General features: G+C 41.7%; 3 protein-coding genes and 1 long non-coding RNA gene across 5 annotated transcripts; 3 read left to right on the top strand and 1 right to left on the bottom strand.

Moving 5' to 3' along the window:
• The first annotated feature begins 1,807 nt into the window (after positions 1-1,807).
• LOC119137373 (cysteine/serine-rich nuclear protein 1-like) lies at positions 1,808-7,837 on the top strand. Its single transcript, XM_037276639.1, has 5 exons — positions 1,808-2,208; positions 4,485-4,688; positions 5,494-5,753; positions 5,922-6,221; positions 6,430-7,837. Exons 2-5 carry the CDS (start codon positions 4,514-4,516, stop codon positions 7,351-7,353), a joined length of 1,659 nt encoding a protein of 552 aa, XP_037132534.1. The 5' UTR covers positions 1,808-2,208; positions 4,485-4,513; the 3' UTR covers positions 7,354-7,837.
• A 1,329-nt stretch (positions 7,838-9,166) lies between these two features.
• On the top strand, positions 9,167-14,909 carry LOC119136847 (Golgi reassembly-stacking protein 1-like). The gene is made up of 9 exons (XM_037275622.1): positions 9,167-9,355; positions 10,221-10,301; positions 10,370-10,573; positions 10,651-10,737; positions 10,811-10,941; positions 11,084-11,219; positions 11,327-11,426; positions 11,506-11,649; positions 13,266-14,909. Exons 1-9 carry the CDS (start codon positions 9,293-9,295, stop codon positions 13,652-13,654), a joined length of 1,335 nt encoding a protein of 444 aa, XP_037131517.1. The 5' UTR covers positions 9,167-9,292; the 3' UTR covers positions 13,655-14,909.
• A 70-nt stretch (positions 14,910-14,979) lies between these two features.
• Positions 14,980-22,322, bottom strand: LOC119136846 (WD repeat-containing protein 48). Of its 2 annotated transcripts, none has more exons than XM_037275620.1 (18): positions 22,202-22,322; positions 21,390-21,530; positions 21,229-21,307; positions 20,921-21,133; positions 20,737-20,825; positions 20,568-20,669; positions 20,092-20,316; positions 19,414-19,488; positions 19,117-19,219; positions 18,937-19,034; positions 18,752-18,859; positions 18,387-18,483; positions 18,214-18,309; positions 17,945-18,050; positions 17,703-17,790; positions 17,322-17,398; positions 17,036-17,228; positions 14,980-16,809 (listed from the first exon to the last, which is right to left on the bottom strand). In XM_037275620.1, the coding sequence occupies exons 1-18, from the start codon at positions 22,247-22,249 to the stop codon at positions 16,714-16,716; spliced, it is 2,034 nt and encodes a 677-aa protein (XP_037131515.1). In that variant the 5' UTR covers positions 22,250-22,322; the 3' UTR covers positions 14,980-16,713. The 2 variants fall into 2 exon arrangements, with proteins under 2 accessions (XP_037131515.1, XP_037131516.1); XM_037275621.1 differs by having other exon boundaries at positions 21,229-21,304.
• On the top strand, positions 18,458-20,448 carry LOC119136848. The gene is made up of 2 exons (XR_005100816.1): positions 18,458-18,583; positions 18,842-20,448. It is a non-coding gene; the product is annotated as an uncharacterized LOC119136848 (long non-coding RNA).
• Positions 22,323-22,853: the final 531 nt, after the last annotated feature.

Here is a 22,853-nt window from a genome sequence, read left to right as displayed (position 1 = left end):
GGTTAACTTAAAGTTATATAACGTGAGGAACTGAAAGCACACCGATACCAAGACAAGTTGGTTTGGGTTAAGATCATCTAAGGTCACTGTTCCGATGAGAGCTATTGGTTGATGATAACATTGAGGAAAATAGTCGGCCTATCAAAAAGGCAAACCTGACGCAATGTTGCCTTTGTGTTCTTTTGACCCGTGAATGGTATTCAAATCTGGAACAAAATGAATAGAAATCCGGTTGGAAATCTGGGTCAGTTATACATGATCTCGTTTCATTTCCCCGTTATGTTCGGACAGTCATTACAGCAAACCCAGATTCAAGCCATGGGTTTAAATATCACATTAGTTTTGTGTCATGGGTGACTCAGCACTACTTTTGTTTTAATGAACCTCCTCACTGAATTTCAACATAGTTCCTTTGCCACAAAATGGCGCTACAGCACAAAAATAACAATTGGGTAAGTTTCTCAGTACATATCGGAGAAAAAAAATAAAATTAAAAATGGGTGAGTTGCAAATATACAAAAAAAACTTTTGAAAAGACAAAAACGGATGACGGAAGACGGAAGTGTCCTCCCTCCCATCTAAAGTGGGCAGGCACTCAGCACAGATATGGTTCTCTCAGCCATTTCATTTGAGCCAGCAGGTGTTAGTGCTGTTTTTGAGTTTGAATCAACAAATCATGTATGGTGTCAACATGGAGTCAAAAGCTCAAGCTTAAGGGTGTTTTGTCTTTCTGTTCATCTGTCTTTCCATCTGTTAATCTGCCACGCACTCTGAGCAATGAGCTTCGTTTTGTTCCCAGTCAGGGACAGCTAGCAGCCTGTGATTATCTTTAAAGCAGGGCCTGGAATGTTAATCCTGTCTAGATTTGACCGTCTAATCAGTCATATATGAAAAACACTAGAAATCATAGTTGGAACGCTTTTGGAGCAAACGTGCATACGTGCATGGCTTGGGCTATAAATTACACTAATATCGGGTTGAGAAGAAATATACATATTTGTTTGTACACACACATATATATATATATCTCCATCCATCCATCCATCCATCCATTTTCTGAACCGCTTAGTCCCCACGGGGGTCGCGGGTGTGCTGGAGCCTATCCCAGCCGTCAACGGGCAGTAGGCGGGGGACACCCTGAACCGGTTGCCAGCCAATCGCAGGGCACACAGAGACAAACAACCATTTGCACTCGCACTCACACCTAGGGATAATTTGGAGCGCTCAATCAGCCTACCAAGCATGTTTTTGGGATGTGGGAGGAAACCGGAGTGCCCGGAGAAAACCCACGCGGGCCCGGGGAGAACACGCAGACTCCACACAGGGAGGGCCGGAGGTGGAATCGAACCCGCACCCTCCTAACTGTGAGGCGGATGTGCTACCCAGTGCACCACCGAGCCACCTATATATATATATATATATATATATATATATATATATATATATATATATATATATATTATATATATTATTGTGGTACTCATATATATATATATATATATATATATATATATATATATATATATATATATATATATATATATATATATATATATATGAGTACCACAAGAGATGCAGCGGAAAGTCATTGCAACTTAACTAGTAACCAGCAACATTCGCTTTTACGTAACATTAGTTGCATGAAAGTACCACAAAGTACAATAGCTGCAAGAAACTATCAAAAGCACCACAAGCTATTGATTTAAAGTTTATTTATCTTCCGTTACGTCACTGCAAGGGCAGAACGCGACTGGAGTCGAAGAGGAGCGATCCTAATCACGAGCTCGACTCGTGCTGCAAGAGAGATCACACTAAACGACTCTTGGTTTCGTTTGTCACGAAGCTTGTAATAAATGAATGTAGTTGTGATGTGTTGTTCTGGTTTACAACCTAATATATTTAGTCAACTTTTACAACTGCTGTGATAGCATTTTATTTAGTCAGAGTGTCGTTATATCGTAATTATTAGGCAGGTACGGGTTATGTTGCATCCCGCGGCTGTCATTCTCTTGCTGTCGCGTGTGTAATCTTTGAAAGGGGCCAGAAGTCCTGAGGCGTTCACGCTGGCTGCCTGTGCCTGCGCCTGCTACTACAGTTGAAACACAAGCTTCACACACCGACGAGAGGCGCAGCTGGCTGCCAGAGACCGTCAACTCTGTCACAAATCCACACTTTCACCTCCGTCGTTATGCTGCCTCTGAAGTCGTGGTGAGTAAAGTGATTAAACTGGCACTGTATTTTTAACTGCCTGAATTTTGCTTTCGGCATGGTATTTTTTAATTATTACGTCAGTATTATCCACAGTAAGTACTGTACAATTTTTGGTTATTGCTCAACTGATAAATATTGAAAGCGACACGCTGCTATTGCCCTAGAGCGGCATCATTGTTTTTGGATGGGCGACTCTCTTCAAAGGCACAAGTTTTGAAAGGCGTCGATCCCTGTGTGTGTAGTTTTATATATAAGAAAGCTGTTGTCATTGTAACTGACATGTCTCTGCAAGGGGTGAAAGGGTCAGCCGCATAATGACTGTAATTATCAGCTCTCGGGAAATGACTCCTCCAGTCAAAACGCACACTATTCCTGTAAGTGTGACATATGTTGGTGCACCGATCTGATGCACGTTTAATAACTACCCTCATCACCATCAACTCAAGTGTGGCTGGCTGTCCCCCAGCTTGCTTGTGCTTGGACCTTTAAATAATAGATGGGTTCTCAGTGGAGAGAGAGCACAGGAGCTTTCTGACGTAAGATATTGTACTAAATACATTACATGTGATGGGAACGAAGCAGTGAGCCATTAGAACTACTGTGGCATCTGGATACTGTCAGAAGGGTGCTTCTTGTTTTTTTTTTTACATATTTGTTGATTGAGACACACACATGCGCACACACACACGCACTGAATGGCTCTGTTAATTGAGGATGGTGGAAAAAAGCAAGCTGTCAATTTAGATCAACCAGAAGGAGTGCTGCTGTATATTTACCTGCTGTATTTTCTGGTTAGAGGAGGTTCTGACTTTAATCTTACTGAATCTTTAACATTTGTTTTCATACCACGCCTACGATAAAAGCTGGAATTGTAATTATTAACTGACTTGCTGATCAACGGCAATTAGTGACTAAGTCAGCACATGTATTGAGAGTCGTTGCATTTTTTTTTTTTATATTTCCCATTTCTTCTCTTTCACTCTGCGCTTCTAGGAAGATTTGCATTGAAACTATTTGTTGTTGTTTGACCACTTGTAATCAGTCACATACTGTACTTCCTTTCTTGGCTTACAGCCAAGCCATCATGCATGCCTTTCATGCTTTCCAAAAGTTAACTTTCTACACACTGCTTGTGTAATAAACAGTGACAGCTATCTCCAAAATATGCCCTGAAAAGCCCAGATATGGTTGTAACCTGCAACGTTTGAATAAATCTTCCTTTATCCACGTCCCCCTAAATGCAGCTTCTTAACCTCCAAGCAGTCTCTTTTTTTCCTGACTGACTTCACCAAAAACATGAGGAATCACTGGAATGTTAATTACCCTGCTGGAAGAAGAAAAGGAGCTGTTAAATGTTTTCCTTCAAACTGACTTAAATCAAGTGCTCAGCTGTTTAGTGAACAAAATTCAGTTCAAGTGTCAATATGAAGGGCAAGTGCCATTGATATGCAATTAGCTTAAGCAAACAATTTGCTTCAAACCGGCTCGACCAGCACAGATGCAGCAGCTCTTTTGTTAAAACAACACCTTGCGTTTGAACTTTAAGAGAATGCTATACAGTACTGTGCATAATGAAGTCCTTTGTTTCTTATTTCCCCAGAAATCACACAAAACTGAACCAAATACTGTTATTTTATTTATTAATGCATTCATTTTAGGGGTAGAATTCAATGATGTAGCCAATTTTAGCGCAATGAGATGTTTAAAAGGTGGAGTGTCTATCTTGTCTAGCTTATTTTCTACCTACTTGATATTGTGACCCATAAGCATAACCACAGGGGAACTTGATAATTGCTTCCCTAATTGGGCAGGTTTTTATGACAGATTGACTTGGCGGCGTTACACTTTAATGATAATTTGTTCTATTAATTAGAGCCGTTTCCTTGTTCTGTGTGTCAAATAACTCCAGGGAAAGGGTCATTAAAAAGCACAAAGCTAGTGATTTGACATGCAAAATCCAAAAGAAGTGGTCGCTTCACATATGAGTGCCCCAAATGTCTTCTTTTTTTTTTTTTTTTTTAATCACGAGCTGTCATATGTTTTTTTTTGTTGCTTTGCTGAATTTATACGGATGTGTCATTGCTCAAGTGAAGTGACAAAAGGGAGAGCAGTCACACTGGTGCTTCTGTTTATTGAGTGAGTCAAACGGTCAAATACAAATAAAAATGCTAATTAGCAGGCAATTCAATTTATTTGGTTTGAAATTTCTGTTCTTGCATATTACCTGGTGCATGTTTTGAACTTGATTTGTTTTGTTTTTTTTGCCCATGTAGACTGTAAATCAACCACCACAGCCAAAACAATGGCAGGTGTCCTGAAGCGGAAGTTTGCAGCGGTTGAGGAAAACACCAGCTACTCTTCCTCTTCCTCCTCACCACCGTCGTCTTCACCCACATCTTCAGAGTGGGAGTCCGACGGTGAGAGCGGGACGGCAGATTTGACACTTCACAGCCCCTCGGCGCCCGCCGGCTTACCCAGTGAGTATCCGAGCCGTCTGAAGCCCCTTCCCATTCATGTTTTATAGGAGTGTGTCTCTTATCGCACTACAGCAGCCATATTATGACTTACTGATATGAAAATGCTAAGCTCAGGGCTGTTTTTGATGATGTCAGGACCAGAACTGTTCGCCCGGGCTGTCTGTGCAGAAGATAATTTGTTTGAGCAATAGGGTGTTATGGAATGTACTCAATTGTTTTGTATCAGTCAGTTAGCATGATGCTGTTTGTGAGTCACGGTGCAAACAGAGGCTGAGTGCAGAGCATGCTTTTTGGACATGCCTGAGATGAGATTAGCTTAGTCAGCTGGCTTCACTTGTTTACTGAGCGGTGGGAATTCTCAATCCTCAATTATGTGTGAAGGTCAGAAAACCTTTTTGAAAGCAAACTGTTAAACGAGGCAGTTACTGGCGCATGACCTCACTGACAAAAGATTTCCATCATGCGCTCTTTGATTTTCCTTTTCATCACAAAGATCTTTAGATGAAACACCCAAAGTTTGAAGACAATTGGATAAATTCTGAAGTAGGAGTTTGACCTGTAGAAAAGGCCAAAAGTGTTGCCAAATTCCAAATGCTGAACATTACGCAATATAAAGAGAAATGTCAATATAGCTTGAAAAATTTTTGTAAAATAATGTCATAGCATCACATTTTTAGGTCAAACATGCCAGATGACCAGAATATATTTTTTTTAATCAACATATGAATCATTTGGGGATTTAATTTTTTTAAAGAAGCAAACTAACGCTTGTACATCTTTTCCTTTCTCTTTCTCGCTCTCTCAGTCAGGTCCATCATGAAAAAAACACAGCTGGTCAAGAGGCAGTGTCGTGTGCGCTTTGACCAAGTTGCTGTTTTCAGTTTCCCTCGCTGCCAGGGCTTCACCAGCGTGCCCAGTCACGGTGGTGCCACTTTGGGCATGATGCGGCGCCACAGCACCTTCCACAAGTACACGATAGCGGAGCACGCGTCGGACCAAAAGCGCCGGCGTAGGCAAAGGCACCTGCTCACATTAGAAGAGAGAAATGATGCATCAAAACAAAATGTGAGTGGACTGCCCACCTTGTATACTAATATACATTGTCTTGGTAATAATAATAATGATATCAATAATGATAATAATAATTATTATTATTTTAATTTTATTTTATTATTATAATAATAATAATAGTAGTAATGAAGAATCAGTTTATTGAGCCTGCTTTTATTATAGCTGACCACCAATGTGGCCGCCGTTGGGCAGAAGGAAGCGGGTCAACTCGCAATCCACCAAGTTGCAGTCGATGACGTCCACATCAGCGAGGCCGAGCTGGACAATGGAGGCTCCCTGCCGCTGTATTCGTCCAGGCAGCGGCAGGCTCTCCTCCTAGCATCAGGGGTGAAGCGCATAGACAAGGAAGAGAAGAAGCACCTTCATTCTCTGCGCTTGTCCAGGGAAGCGTGTGGATGTGACTGCCAAGGCTTTTGTGAGCCCGAGACATGTGCCTGCAGCTTGGCAGGCATCAAGTGTCAGGTAAGACCCACAGACATACAACGAAAAACAAACGCAGTTTAAAAACAAACATTTTCAAAACAAACATTTTCAAAACCAAAATAAGATCAAAATGAGGCGACAATTAACTGAAAGTAAACCGAGCAATTGAGAATGAAATGTTAGACAGTATGGCAGAGTCCACCAGAGATGAGTCATTTTTTGGTGGCGTGATCTCTCTCACCCTCAGGTGGACCGCTTCAGCTTTCCTTGTGGCTGCACTAAGGACGGTTGCGCAAACACCGAGGGACACATCGAGTTTGACTCCAAACGTGTGCGGACACATTACATCCACACCATCATGCGACTCAATTTAGAGCGGCGACTGCAAGATGAAACAAGTCGGGAGGACCGGTCGATACGTTCGGAAGAGCTTGAGAGTCAGACTCTTCCTGTGAACAATGAATCATTCAAGAGGTGCCCTTTTGGTTTTTCCTTGGAAGACGATGATCTCGCTCTTACTATTCCCACCAGTCCTACGTTTAATTTTCTCCCGGAGCGAGCAGTGGTGGAAGAGAGCAGCTGCAGTAGCGACATGACTGAATCATCCAGCTCTTCTTCCGATTGCGACGGCGGGCCACTTCCTGCCAATGGCGAAGGCGTGCCTTGTAGCCTCAGCCTCTGTGATTCTGACAATAATAATGACTCCATGTGTCACCAAATGAGACTTATGGCAGCACCACTGAACCTGGGGAGCAGCAATTGTAACTCCATCAGGACAGCTGACAGAATGGGACCACTTTCAGCAAACTCGGTCGCAGTGACAGATTATCTCGATGAAAATGCAAACCAAGCCAGAGACCCCGTTGACAACGAGGATTCCCTCGAAGACTATCCAAATACTCCCTCCCCTACCCTGGATTATTCATCCAGCTACTTGGACCCGAGTCTCTCGTCTGAGTCGGACCTGGAGTTTTTTGACAGCGACTATCCCTCTGGACCTCTTCATAGCTCATTCAAAGAGCACAGACACACAGCCAGCTTTCAACACCTCCAGCTGATCAGCTCCGTTTATTTGCCACAGTGTGACTCAAGCACTTACCTCCTGGAGTCTCTGATTGGCCTGACGGAGCCCAGCCCAGAGCAGCCTTGTGAATCAAATGGACATTTCTGATTAGACACTAAGCTGTTTTTGAGAAGAATTTAGAGTTTAGGTTTTTTTCCCCCCCCTCATATTAGCGTTTTTTCTTTTTTTTTTATTACTGCTATTGTTTTTCAGTGGAGTCAGTACAGTTCTATTTGTAATGCTGAATTTTTATTTCATGAACTTTTATGCCCACTTTAATTTGTTATTTCCTTTCCATTGATACCATTCCTACAAAAATACAGAATTTTTAATATGGAAATTAGACGGTATGTGTATGAACCACTTGGAGCATGAGCACCTATCTCAAAATATCAACAGATTATTACAATTATTTTGCTAACTAGCAAAACAACCCACTTTATACATGAAGCTATTGGAAAAAACTGTTTACGTTTGTGTCAAATAGCTTAGTCATTGTCAGGACTGGTAATGAGTTGTGCTTTACATGCCTTGCAATATATTTATGTACTGTAACTGTAGTAATAAATGGAGCTATTTATTTATTAAATCACTCAATCCGATGTGGTCATTTTATTGCAGCATTCAGCAACAGAACATAAAGAGTCTTTATTTCAGGGAACAAGAATAGTCAAGCGCTAAATTATTTCAGAGATTTTTTTCCAGGGTTGCAGCTGAACTGGAGCCTTTCTGAACCGTCTGACTGAGGGTATGCTAAAATAAACACCTTCTATTCTGTGGCGATGGCAATTCCGGTCCTCGAGGGCCGGGTTCCTGCATGTTTTCTATGTCTCCCTGATTGAATCGGGTGTGTTGCAACAGGGAGACATGGAAAACATGCAGCACACCAGAGTTGCCTACTCATGGTGTAGGAAATTTAGAGCACAAAGAAAACCTGCAAAATCCACAGCGAGGTTGGAGGCAGATGTACTCACAGGTATCAGTGAAGAACACTGTGAGTTAATAAACGCTTGGAGGAAGGTAGGTTTTGTTAATAATATGGGGCAAATGGCAGAGAAGACAAGACAGGAAAGAGATGGCAATAGACTACAGCAGTGCCGGCTCTACGCAGGGGCAAGAGGGGGCAACGCCCCCTCAAACAGATGTCCTGCCCCCTCGAATCAAACTTTTAGAAGTGAAAAATCCGCTGAGAGAAACACACGTTAATCAGCCCCCTCTCTTCTCTCATGTCGGTGCAGTGTGTGCCCTCACACAGCCTGCTGTCAGGACTCCGCGCCCCTCCGTAAACATCCAATCACTGTGAGTATGCAAATGAGGCAAGACGCAGCCAGAGAGTGTCAAGTTACAGTCAGCGCGGTAGGAGTTGGAAGAAGCAGTAAAAACTCCACCAAACTCGTCGTAATGACCCGTGATATAACTAATGATTAACGACAACTCAAATAATAGTTAATATAACATTCATATTATTTGTCCCCCCCCCCCCCCTGAGAGATTGCCACCTTGTTGTGGTCAGGGGGTTTGCGTGCCTCAGTGACCCTAAGAGCAATATCAGCAGAAGCTTTAATCTTCAGGTGGGACACCCAAGCTGGACAGGTCTTAGTGTAGAGGCCTGACAGAGTGCAATCCACTTCTCCAGGTTGAGATCTGGACACGCAGCTAACAACTGCCGTGAAGAAAACACTAACAGTGTTAAAAATGTGTAAAAAAAAAAAAAAAAAAAAGAACATGCCCCCTTCACATTTCTGACTGCCCCCTCTTATGTGCATTCCTAGAACCGGCCCTGGACTACAGTAAAAATTTGTGTTAACGTCACGTTGGCGAGGACGCCACACAAAAAACTTGCAGTGAGAAGATCAGACTGAAGAGGGCAGCAATTCACGAAAGATGAGTCTTGCTTGAAGACACGATGAAGAGCGTTCGATAGGTCGATGGCATCTTTACTCGATTACCTTTGTCTGCAGGCAATATGGCAGCGGACTGTCAAATGTGATCATTTTACGTGTCATATTTTCTCTTTATTTTTGTTTTTTTGAAGTCTCCTGACGAGATGGGTTTGACCCAAAGTTCGGATGTATCTGACGGAGGAACGTATGGCTATCACGTCCACGGTGTAAGTTTTGATTGACGCACTTATTCTGCTTTGAGTTACTTCGGGTCGGCAGCCAGAATCGCAGCTTATCTGTGCTAACAGCTAACTAAGTAGTTGTACCGGTCGAACATGTCGAGGTGGCACTTCTGGACGCATTGCCATTGCAAATTACAGTAGAAACATACACATTGTAAAGTGAATATTGTGCTCATGGCGTCAGTATTTGCAATAGTCAAAGTCAAAGTCTGCTTTATTGTCAATTTCTTCACATGTCAAGACACACAAAGAGATCGAAATTACGTTCCCACTATCCCACGGTGACAAGACATAGTACACAATATACATACAAGTAAACAACACAAAAAGTAAAAACGGCACAAACAATGAATAAATAAGAGTGATGAATAAATAATAAATAAACAAATAACATAAAAGGAGCACAAATGGAGCAAGTGTGCATACAGCAGACAGTCAGAATATTGCGCAAAAGTACAGGACGCTACGCAGAAGGGGAGAGAGAGTTCAGGATCCTGACAGCCTGGAGTATGAAGCTGTCGGTGAGTCTGGTGGTGCGGGAGCGCAGGCTCCTGTACCTCTTCCCAGAGGGCAGAAGATCAAACAAAGAGTGAGCGGGGTGACTCACATCACTCACAATCGTGGTCGCCTTGCGGGTGAGATGGGAGGTGTAAATGTCCTTCAGGGAGGGGAGTGAAGCACCAATAATCTCACCAGCCGTGTTCACTATGCGCTGCAGGGCCTTCAAGTTGTATTCAGTGCAGCTACCACCCCAAACAGCGATACAACTGGAGAGGACGCTCTCAATGGTTCCTATATTTCACTTGATTTTCATTATTATTATTATTCAAACGAACCTGGGTTGTGGCAGGTGCAGCCGAATTCTCCTGCGGAGAAATGTGGACTGCAACCATTCTTTGACTTCATTTTGTCTCTGGATCACAAAAGACTTGTAAGTACAGCCATAGATGTAGCAGACCAAAAACATGATGCCTTTAACTTGTCATTGCTATGTATCAGAATGTAGAAAATGACATGTTGAAGGAGGTCCTGAAAGCCAATATGGAAAAAGCGGTGAGCATGGAAGTGTACAGCACCAAGAGCATGATGATTCGTGAGTTGGAGGTAACGCCGAGCAATATGTGGGGAGGACAAGGCCTGCTGGGGGCAAGTGTTCGCTTCTGCAGCTTCCAAGGAGCCAATGAGAATGTTTGGCATGTTCTGGTGAGGATGACTGTGATTAACTTAAAATGATTCATGTTGTCCCTCCTTTAAGAAAGGTCACATTTGTTTTCCCCAAGGATGTGGAAGCCAGTTCACCTGCTGCGCTGGCAGGCCTCCATTCCCACACTGACTACATCGTTGGAGCAGATCAATTGTTGCAAGATGTAGGTTATTAGCCAATATGAGCATAACAAGATGGCTGAACTCCAGTTATTCATCTAACATACTGAATTCTAGTCAGAAGACTTCTTCTCGCTGATTGAGGCCCATGAGGGGAAGCAAGTGAAGCTGCTGGTGTACAGCGCACTCACGGACGACTGCAGAGAGGTTGTGGTCACACCCAATGGTGCATGGGGAGGCGAAGGAAGGTATGGAGCACGCAGGAAATATAAAGGAGAATAGGGGACCAGCCTTGTATTTTCTTGTCGGCTCTTTGAAAGCAACATTCATTTTTTTGAAAAGCACTGGTTCATATCTGATTTTGTTGCTTTTACTGATTCATACTTTTAGTTTAGGTTGTGGCATTGGGTATGGTTACCTGCATAGAATCCCTGTTCATCCTGACATATCAACACCAAAGACCCCCGGGCCCCCAACTCCGGAGGAAAAGCCACCTCCAGAACTGCCGAACCACGGCTTCACAGAGGTACACAACCAGCAAAAAAAGGACCACCTCTGCCATGCTTGTTTTACTCATGGCCAGTATTGAGTCATGCTGCCATGGCCGTTAAATAGAACCTATAAATGTGATAGGCACCCTTGATGGCACCTTCAAGCCCAAGTGAGGATGTGTTAGACTTGAGTCAGCTCACCCTCCAAAGTACTTCTCTTCCTCCTCCTGTCATGGATCCTGGTGAGTTGAGTAGAAACACATGGTTGGACTTCTGTCAGACACAGTGATGTTTTTTTTTTTCTCCTAATTGTTTTTACAGGCTTGTCTGACTCTGGAGTGGCAGCGTTGAGCCCCGTACCTGCTGAATTGTTGGAGAAGCTGGATGTGTCCTTGTCGTCTGTCGACATGAACGACACCTCCCTTGCACTGAACTATGAGAAAGAGGAGGACATCTCCGGTGTTGGTGAGTTAGAATGAAGCAAACTGTCATTTTTGGGGTCCTTTACTCACTTGCACAGTATAGAATTGAAAAAGGCGGCAGATCCTTCCACATACTATAACCGCAAACGGCTTTAATCAATTCTCAAAAATGCCACAACATTGATACAGGCTGTAGGCTAGTGGGAGAAAAATACTGCAGCCATAGTTGTTACAACAACAGGCATAAAATCATATTTACTAAATGATACTAATCATATTATATACCGTAATTTCTGGACTGTAAGCCTCACCTGATTATAAGTCTCTCCAGCAGAAATTAGGGGAAAATCTTGTTTTTTTCATACATAAGCCACACGTATCAAAAGCCGCATGTGCCCACGAGTTATTTACAAAGAAAGACGGTACACAGAAAGAGTTTTCAAAGTTTTGATAACATACCTTCACTTTTCTTTCCAAACAATGCCTGTGACGCGGCACGCGACAGCAGCAACACGGAAGTAACACAGATTCAAGATTCAAGATTCAAGAGTTTTTATTCGCCATGTTTGAGCGTGCCAAACAAGGAATTTGACTTCGGTAAAACACACCCTCTGTTCAACATATAGGTGACTAACAACACTCAGGACATGTGAATAATGGCAAAAACAGTGTAGACAAATTCAAAAGGTGTGAAGAGCAGGATGTTATTGCACAGTAATGCCTCTGAGACTCTATGAGTGGTGTGAGTTCATCAGAGCAACAGCCTGATGAACTCACACCACACCACAGCATTGAGACGCGGCGGTAACACAGCAGCAACACGGTAGCATAACACTAACAGGGCTGGTTAAGTAAACATCAGCAAAAGTCACTGAGAGCCGTCTTCATCTTCCTCCTGTGCACTGAAACCATCAAAGTCTTCCTCCTCAATGTTGGATTGGAATAGCGTCAGATATACTTCACCACACACGTTCTCAGTCTCTCTTTCCTTGTAGCTTTTATGCATTTCTTCTTTGATGAGGGTCTGTTCATGCTAATTTTATTCATGCACAAAGCGCTAAGTCACATTAAACTAGCGAGCTGCACGTATAGCTCCAGAGTAGACGTGACCGGGAAATAAAGAAAGACAAGGGTGACGCAACAAGATGTCATCAACAATAGCCCAGTGCCCCCTAGTCACCGGAAGAAACCTCTGCAGTGCATGAGCAGCTGTAGTTCCTACGTTAAGAGCCAAATCGACTGCCTTTAATTTAAAAGCGGCATCATATGCATTTCTTTTGTCCCCCATAATGAGGATTTGTGTATAAAAGCTTCCTTTCTTCAGTAATGTCCGTCTTGATCTTGTTCTGTCTCTTCTTTGTGTCAATTATACGGCACTATTTGCCTGGTGGATGGACATGCGATCAACACACCACTCTTCTCCCCAGTGACCGTGTCACATATCCCTCCGCCCAGCAAAGCGGTGCCGCACAACAGCGGTCCACAGCCTTTTTACGAGTTTATAAGTGGTCAAGTCAAAAATCACGAGAAATCCATAGATACGCCGCACTGGTCGACAAGCCACAGGGTTCAAAACTTGAGCAAAAAGTAGCGGCTTATAGTCCGAAAATTACGGTACTATAATTACTAAATTATACTATTTAATTTCTTGTTCTGCAGAGGCACTGGATGGAAGTGAAATGCATTGTTCCAAAGAGATCACCCATCAAGAGCAAAATCCCCCCACCTCCGTGAATCTCGCATCTGATTTCGGCGTTTCAGCGGAAGAGCCATCTTACCTCAAGTCCACTCACATTGGTGACACCTTCTGCGAGTCCAGTCATAGCCACAGTCCACCACTCGGATCGCTGTCTCCCTGCGCAGACTCGCTGGACCCAGACGATGAACAACATCCCTGTCCACCTGCTACTGATGTGCTCCCAGGTGAGTCCCAAATAGATGACTCACCCACTCAGGAAACTGAAGATCAGTCCAAAGATGAGACTCGCATTCATCAATGTGAGCATGGGGACACTGAGAATCAACTGCAAGAGCTAAAGTATGAGTGAGACTTGGTGAGTGGAGCGAGCACAAAGCAAAAAAAAAAAAAAGCCAGTGACAATCGCATTCATTTTTGTTTTTAAAGACTGGCATTATAAGTCTGTACAGTGCTCATCATTGAGTAGCCATGTAACAGAACTGTTAGAAAACAAATCAAATTTTCTACAGCAACCTATATACAAATAATAATGAAGTATAAATAAATGTAATACATGCGATTTTAAAATTAATTTGAGCGGGTGCTGCTAAACCCTTACTAGCCAATTTGATCGGTGATGCATGACAATCTTAGTACTCATGCCTAATTAATTAGTGAATTAAGAATTTACTAGAACACTGGATATGACATATTGTCAAGCTGGGCCAAATCAAACATTTAAAAAACACAGGAATTCAACTACTTAGTCCAGTCGTCAAATTTTTGAACATTTCTGTACTATTCACTGAGAAATTTGATGGGGGGGTGGTATGTTGAGCATTGTAAGTACAAACTCCACTTTCAATGAAGATAGAAAAGGTCATGTAACAGTTTTGTAAACATGGCCCTGTCCCAGTTTTTTTTTTTCTGTTGCAAGCATAAAATGCAAAATGAGTCAATATTTGAAAAAAATGGTTTGAATATTGTATATCTTGGCTTTGTTAGTGTATTCAATTACATATAGTTTGAAAGGGATCCGCAAATTTAGGGTTTGTGCAAGGCAGAGGGATCGATCCAAAAAGGTACAATAATCTGTTAGCTGTTTATGTGAGATCAATAAGTTACTGCTGGTTTTTGTAATATTTTTCAAAAAATTGATTCTGACATCCTAAATGTTGTCGTGGACACTTTCAAAGACAGAAATCCCATCAAATCCATCACAACAGTGCAAAATAATACTTGATGAAATGACAGGCTGACTTTTGGAATAATTATATTTATTAAGCAGCTTGTGCTGTTGATGTAGTTCACTTGTGGCGTTTTAAGAGCTCATTTTTAACATGTTTTAACCCAGGCTCTTGTTTTACAATTGGTGAAGCTAGTTGTAGTAACCTAGTCGGCTTGAGGCCACCAACTGCGGTTTTGTGATCTATGCAACAATAGACAACTTTACTTGATGAACAAAGCAATAGAATATAGGTAACGTTTGTAGATGTCATTATAGTCATGGTGCTGTTGAGTCATGTTTTTTGTTTTTATTTCTGGGAGGGGGTGTCTAAATAGTTGCTTAAGTATTTTTGCAGATATTGTATCAATGAAGTGTATATATAAAGTATCGAAACAAACAGACCCTTATTCATGTTTCAAACTGACACACAAAATGTCAAAACACATCCTTGCATGATCCCCAATGTGTCATTGTTAAACCATTCAAATTTATTTCTTTGGAAGCCTAAAATACAGGGTCCGGCAAAATGATTTGACACATTTGTAGGTTTAATAAATTCCGAATAAATTAAAGAAACAAAAGGTTTTTTTTAATTTTCAAAAAGTACATATGCCATTTTGATTTGTTCTGTTTCATTTTCGAATAATGTTATTTTGTTTCAGTTGCTAACATGAATTGGACCGGTGAGCACCGCGCTTTCATAGTGGAAATGTTTATCAAGAACCAATCTGTAACTGCAACACAACGAGCGTTCCGTTTGCGCTTCAGACTTAGTAGACATGATGCCGTACCTGCTCGAAACACGATCGTTATGGGTTACTAACTTCAGAGCCAGTGGATCAGCATTGAAACGAAAATCAATCGGCCGACCTCGCACCGCCAGAACTCCAGAAAATGTGGCAGCGTTAAGACCAAAATAACATTATTCGAAAACGAAACAAAACGGCATTATATGTACTTTCCGAAAATGAAAAAAAAAATTGTTTCTTTAATTTATTTGCATTTTATTAATCCTACAAATGTTTCAGATCATTTTGTCGGACCCTGTATAAATATTTCACAAATTATTACAACAATGTAATGTTACAGTTCATCACCTAATTGGGGTAACCATCCTGTTTTGACCTACAAGACCTCACTTGGCGTGTTCACATTGGTCTTTGTGGCTAAATGAATATCTTCCAAGTTTACAATAAAAAGATCTGTTCTGCTTGGTGATACCAAAAATGTCTTACCACTTTGTGTGTTTTGGTAAAGACAAATCATATACTATATTTCATTGCGCTATTTAAATAAACTATACAATAGGAACAGCTCTCACTTTGACCAAGGTCATTGCTGATTGCCCAAGCATATAGTGAGATTTAATATTTATATGTATATATAATTTCTAAGATGATTTAGACAACTACAAACATTCTTTAAAGAGTAAACTGCAATTTCCAGGTTGTAGTGGATACAACAAATGCCATTTGTATCATGTTAAATTACAGCCATGAATGTGCTCTAAAGAATTGAAAAAATTAACAGTTGGTATTAAGTAAACTGTACAACAGAATTGATGATGTCCTCCAACCTCCTCCCCGCGAAACCTCATTTAAATCAAAAATGTTTTACACAAGGTAAACATGAAAACATTCCGCTCACTGAGAACAGCACAGCTAAAAGAGACAAAGACAAGTGTGATGATGTTCAAGCTTTCTTGTGATTACAACTGGAGGTTACGTTCGAGTGAGGATGGGCGACTTGACGCTTCCAGAAAGCGTGGGTGGGCTTTCCAAAACGGAGAAACTGTTGACACCGTGGAGTGTTTGTAGAACAAGGACAGGTCTGGAATGTACTATAACATTCTGCACACGTGCGTAAACACACACGCATTCACTCAAACAAACATGTACAGCAGTTTATAATAAACATAGCAGTCAAAGATGTAAAATAAAAAACAAAAAGGTTTTAGTCCTGCAGAGTAAAATTGAGTTCATTCTTCAAACTGTATTAAAAAAAAAAAAAATCCATCTTGTCTCTTGGCTGCTCCAGCCTGGTATGTTCCCTATGACACATCCTTGGAAATATCTCACTGAATTCATGTGGATAGCACAAACTGTTTGACCGTGAATGGACTTCAGGATACTACATGTTGGATGAGTGGCGATTGGCAAATGACAAAAAAAAAAAAGTTTCTGCTCTTCCAAATCTAACTTTCACGTGGACTTCTGCCTATAGTGAAGCGTCAAGTCCCCGCCACTTTTCCAGATAAAATGTTTAACTGTTCGCAGGTCCATGTTAGGATCCAGAACCTTGTGAGGGGAAGAGAGGGAGACCAGTTTTTAGAGAAATACTTCTAAAGGTTTTTATACCAAGTACCACCATAAATAATACTAACTAGTCGTTAGGGTCTATCATAAAGTGGCAGAAGTTCTATTGCCGTTAAAATTGTTCTTCAATATAGGAAATAAGAAATGTGTTAGATGTTCTGCGCATATCGATGTCCTAAAAGGATAAGGACGGGTCATTAAAATGTACCTGCTCTTGACACATGAGTTCTATCTTCTCCTCAGCTAGCATGGCCATGTCCTCCTCCTTTTCTTGCTCCCCGGGCTTATCGTTGGCAGAGGAACTGGTGGTCTGAGACTCGTTGTCCAGGTTGATGATCTTCTCGTACACGTGTTCCATCACCTTCCTCACCTGCAGCATGTCACTGGCTGAAAGACGGTCCCTGTGTTGCACCAAGGGGCAAATGGGTTGAATGAAGACAACGCCTTTGCCTTCTCCATGAAGTAAGAAAAAGTGGAGATAAGGAACAACTCACTTCTTCAGAGTTTTTGCACCAGAAGATGAATGAGGCTGGAGGTAGAATGGGATTTTGTTGAATTTGGGCATATTTTTCTGGTAAAAAGAAGAAAAGGGAAAACATGCAAGTGGAATGCTGTTAAAAACAAAGTATAAACAAAACTATTGAATGAACTATTGAACTTCTTCAATTTGCACTTCTGTTGAATTAGTGTTATTATTATCATACTGTTAATGTGACACGTTGACAGGTAAGACTTCTCTGGACAAGGCAATCCAGTCCAACCAGTTTCTGTTTTTATTGTCAAATAATTTAAGGAACAATTGCATGTATTTAAAAATCAAACAAATGTCAATGACTTTCCAAGCGAAAAAACGTGAAGATGCGCATATGACTCACATCTACTGTGATGTCAATGACCCATTGAGGAACGGTCTCGTTCAGCAGCATCGACTCGGTCTCTCCGCCTGAATCTCGACAAAGCAACCTGCAGCACAATCACACCACCAATGAAGTGTGCTCCTTTTTACGCTGTCTGCACTAGTTATCCAATTTTCCAGGCTTAACTTTTTAAGTCCTTTTAAAATCATTTTTGGAGATTTCTCAGTACCTTACGAAACTTGCGAGATACACAACGTTACCTAAAAAGAGTTCTGCCACCTGCTTCCCCAAAGATGACCGGTGTATGTGGTGGCACCTGAAAGTATCCGTTTCCTTTCTGGATACGATTCTCCTGCTCTCCATTCACTGTAGACATGTTTATTCAACACATAGCTTCATTTGGTCAATCCGACAACTCCCGAGCCACTTAAATGCAAAATAATACAAAAAGCAACCTATCATTGTGGACGTAAAAAGCAAAGTAAGTGTACGTCAAGTGTTGATCATCAATGTTGTCAGACTGTCTCACCATGGTTCACTTCATTCTCTTCCTCATCGACAGAATTGATGCGAGTTCTGGGCCAGAACTCCAGCAGCGCCTGAAGCAGCAATCCACCCAAGTTTACTGCAGAGACAAAAGAATAACGTAAATAATTCAGTTTGCAATGAGTGTAGCAAAAATGATCTTAGCAGGTTTCCTACATTTTGGGTCAGATCCGTCAGAGCTTGAGAAACCTGCATCCTTGGCAGACACCCAGGCAGCGAAGCAGTCACTTTCGTCCAGTGTGATGGTGAGCATCTGTTCAGCAGCAGAGCAGAGAGGAGAGGAGATGCCGTTTTTAGACCATTGCCTTAGAGCGATGATTCTCAACTGATGCTTCGGGACACATTAATTATGGGTGAGTTGGCGTTTCATTTTTTGAGTAAATTTGAGACAAGCTCATTATTTCAGCATTTGTACTTTTGGTGAGGGTTATGTTTGGAGGACTGCCATTAAATTTATAATATTGTATTGTTTGTGTGGCATCATAGTGAGACGAGTTTCCACTTAGAAGAATGTGACTCACCCCAGTTTTCAAATCAACTGAGAACCAGTTTGGCACATAAACCATCTTGAAGCGCTTTTTGATCTCCTCATCAAACTCCACTTTGCCCAGGTCTTCCCCCTTGCAAGCCTGAAGATCACGCAAGGGCTCCATTCACTGATTTGAAGATGGTTTTGTTGAGCATATTCTACTGCTGTCATTTTTACCTTCAAGACATCCCAGAAAGCCACGTTGTTGTTGGTGTCTTTGGTAAGTATGTGCCTCTTGTCATTCAGAATGTGACACTGTATGATACTTGCCCCTCCTGCAAAGGCAATTGAGACGTTTCCACATTGAACTGGGAAAGAGAGGCTGAGGAAAACCTCGTGCGACATAAACAGGTTTACCTTTGATGACTTGCTCTGACTGTGTGCACAGTGGCATTAAAGGGGTGCTGCAGTCATTATCGTACTCCCCTGATGATCTGAAGTTGTGCATTCCCTTGAGAGACTGTGGAGATGGGCATATTCAGCAAAACTACACTGTACCATGGCATGCAAAATTAACAACCACATTATTAAAAAATGTCTCTGTATGACAAACACAGAATATTTCTTAGAGCCCAAAACAAGTTGACATGAATTTAACTACACTGGATTGTAGAGTCATTCTGTTCATAGGGGCGTTGCATTATGCATGCCTACCCATTTATTAACAGATGACTTGGTGGTGGAGACCCAGATAGCAGGAGGCGGGTCGGCAGATCTGTCCAGTTCCATCTGTGCAAGGGGAATAGAGGGGTAAGTTTGAATGGAAGTGCAGTACACATAAAGGATTTACAACAGTTCTGTTCCTATACTGCAGTGACAAATTTAATTTAATCTAATTCTACATCAGGTCGCCTTTGATACCATGCACAATCTTCCTCAAATGGCCTGACGCATCAAAGAATGCTCCAATTGAATTTCGAAATTAATTATGTAGAGGGCTTTTTATTACGTGTGGTTAACTTTTTATGCACATTTCCAATACTCGTTAGTAGCTTACAACCACTCTTATGAACATTGGGGAGTTCTGTGCTACTTAAGTTTTTTTTTTCATACTTTTGCAAGTCTAATTTTGGAGTTACACATTAAGTGCGGTAATAACAAGCTTGAAGCGAGCACGCTGTGACTCTTATTTGGAGAATGCACACGCCGAGGCGTACTTTGAAATGTTCTCATAAGTTTAGTGTATTTTAAGACAATACTGGGCATAAGTTTGCATGTGACAATCATTGGGTCTTTTTTTTTTTTTTATATCAAAACAAACAATAGATGGTGCATTTATTGTTTTGTTGTGGGACACTACTAACTATTATTCTTATTTGAGTGTATTCTTACTTTCAGCACTGGGGCCTTCTCTTCACAAATGAGAACACGGATGTCTGGGTTGCGCAGGTCGGTACAATAAATCTTCTTGTCTCGACCTCCAGAATAGACATGCGTAAAAGCCTCATTGACCTGCAGGGCCCAAACGCCTTCGTCGTGCACACGGTACGTGGCAATGCATCGCTGCTGACCAAGGGACCACAGACGAATTGTGCCATCCGAACTGCCGGACAGGCACTGCAGGGCGGCAAAGCAGAATAGTAAAAAATGAAACGTTTTCAAAATTATGAATCAATTGAGAAAAAAAAAAGAAAAGTTAGAACATTTTGTAAATTTGAAAAGTTATTCAATAAACACGCTGAAGAGTTAGTTTGCTTTTCTTCACCAATATTTTCTCTTTCAATGAAAATTAATACTGTTTGCGAAATCAATATCAGCCCTAGGAAAAAAAAAATCTGTGAGCTATAATTTTTAACAGGGGAACTCACTTGAGTACCATCCCGATTCAACAGCAGCGACTTGACGTTATCTGTGTGACCTTTTAGCTTCATCAGTTTTGCACATGTTCGTGGATCCCATACTCTCAGCACCTGGGAAACAGCAAGGCATTAAGAATCATTCGACAATCGGTGTGAAAGCGGAAAAGGGAAACCTCACCTTTTCTGTGGATCCAGACACTATCACTGTGCCCATCTGGTTCATAGCCAGACTGTAGATAGAATCCTTGTTCCCGCTGAGTGACGAAGCTGTTTTATACAAAATGTACAATGTTAGGTGAAGATACAACGCACTAACCAAACGGTAACAGTCATCAAAATGGGACAGCAATAATGCAACTTACTTGTTACAGTGTTGTTGGAAGCAGTGAGTGCTGTAAGAGTATTGACATCCCAGAGAAATATCTGCCGGTCAAGCCCTGCAGATGCCACCAGCTCCTTGTCCTTAGCATAGGCTAAGGCTTTCACATAGTCTTTGTGTGTTCGTAACGTTGACATACAGAACCCTTTATGTGCATTCCATACTTTTACCGTTGTATCCGAGGAAGCAGATATCACTGAAAACATGTGATCACCAGATCAATCCATATCAGGCAATTGTAAATTTAGCTTCTTGAAGTCCAAAGTATTAAGATGTTGATGATCAACTTACATGTTTTCCCATTGCAACAAAGAACTATGTCATTGACCCAGTCTGTATGATGCTCCATTGAAGCAATATACGGGTCCTGCTACAATGACAGGACAAATTAATGCACACCTTCATCTGGAGTTTGGCATAGTCATGTATGACAGCATAATGACAATCAATACCTTATGCTGGTAAACACTCCATATACGGATGATTGAGTCTCTTCCAGCTGTGAAGAGTCGGTTTAACGCAGGGTCAAGTTGAAGAGCATTCACCCCATTTCTGTTGTACTTCTCCACCTCATCCCTAATGACGTAGGATACCTGAAGCGGAAGGGGGGCTCAGGTAAGCGTTGAGGTCAGGCTGCTAGGGCCATGACCTCTGATTCCCACGACACTTCTCTTGAAGATGCTCGAAATGTGTTTGTTACAATTTTTATCCCTACCGCTCCGGTCGTATGCGAGGGGGAATTGCGGCGTATTTGAACGTCTTGTACGATGAGAAATAAGCGCAAATCATCATATACGAACCAATACCGATTGAGGTTCTATTTAATACTTTCACCTAATAATCATATCGATGGGAGACACTTAATGTACATCGAGCCACCTACGACCATTCTCCCAGCAATTAGACCGAGCCCACCAAGAGTGACGCAAAGCTATTGAAAATAACGAAAGTAATACAACTGAGACATCACAGAAAATAGTTGGCAAGAGCGGTAGTGTGATGTGCAGATATCCGACACGTACTTGTCAGGGAAAATGCAGGCTAAAGTGCCTCTTTTTTGGCGCCGACGATAGCACAAAATGCTCTACACTAAGCTAAGCTAGCTAAATTAGCCGGCTCGACTTTGAAGAGTCCTAATAGTAACGAGGCTCTTAAATAATTCTTATTAATGGTAGTCTATTATCCGCGAAAGACTCGTTTAAAATGACCGCCATGCGATAGCCGTGGCCAAGGGCTTGGAGATCAAACAACTACTCGAATTTACCTGTACTTTTCTCCGCCCAGCAGCATTTTGCCTGTGATGCGTGGCCATCTTGCATGTTGACAGTCAATTCATGTGATGTTACATCCGGGACACAAAAAGAAAACACGTGCCGCTGAGGTCTATGGGTAAGAATATGTTGACCACTCCGCCCATTCACGCTGCGTGTTTTAAGGACGCCCACCCAGTATTTTATGTAAACAACGAATTCAGTCATAAAACATGCAAAAGTTGGTTCATTTGGTTTATAAATACACGACCCATTCAGATAAATTATTGATATTTCCTACCTTTCGGTTCCTTCTCTTCTAATACCGTAGATAAGGGAGAAAAGAACATACGGCAGAAGGGGGCAACAGTGCAATAGTAGGAGTACATAGTCAAGATGTTACAGAATAAATTATGTTTATGACGAGGTAGTAGGTTCAAATATCAGACAGTGTTAACGCATAAACTTAAGAGCTAACTATAGAAAATGGATAAATAATAATAATAATGTATACTATACCTATACTATACCTAATTTCTAGGAAATGGCCCACCCACTCCTATAAGTTTATGCATGTGGCCCTCATTGAAAAAAGGTTTGGACACCCCTGATAGATGCCTGCATTGTCCACTAGAGGACGCCCTAGGGCAGCTCTGAAAATAATCA

Source organism: Syngnathus acus, chromosome 17 (genome assembly GCF_901709675.1).
Source record: "Syngnathus acus chromosome 17, fSynAcu1.2, whole genome shotgun sequence".
Classification (NCBI taxonomy): domain Eukaryota; kingdom Metazoa; phylum Chordata; class Actinopteri; order Syngnathiformes; family Syngnathidae; genus Syngnathus; species Syngnathus acus.
This window is presented reverse-complemented; position numbering and strand designations above follow the sequence as displayed.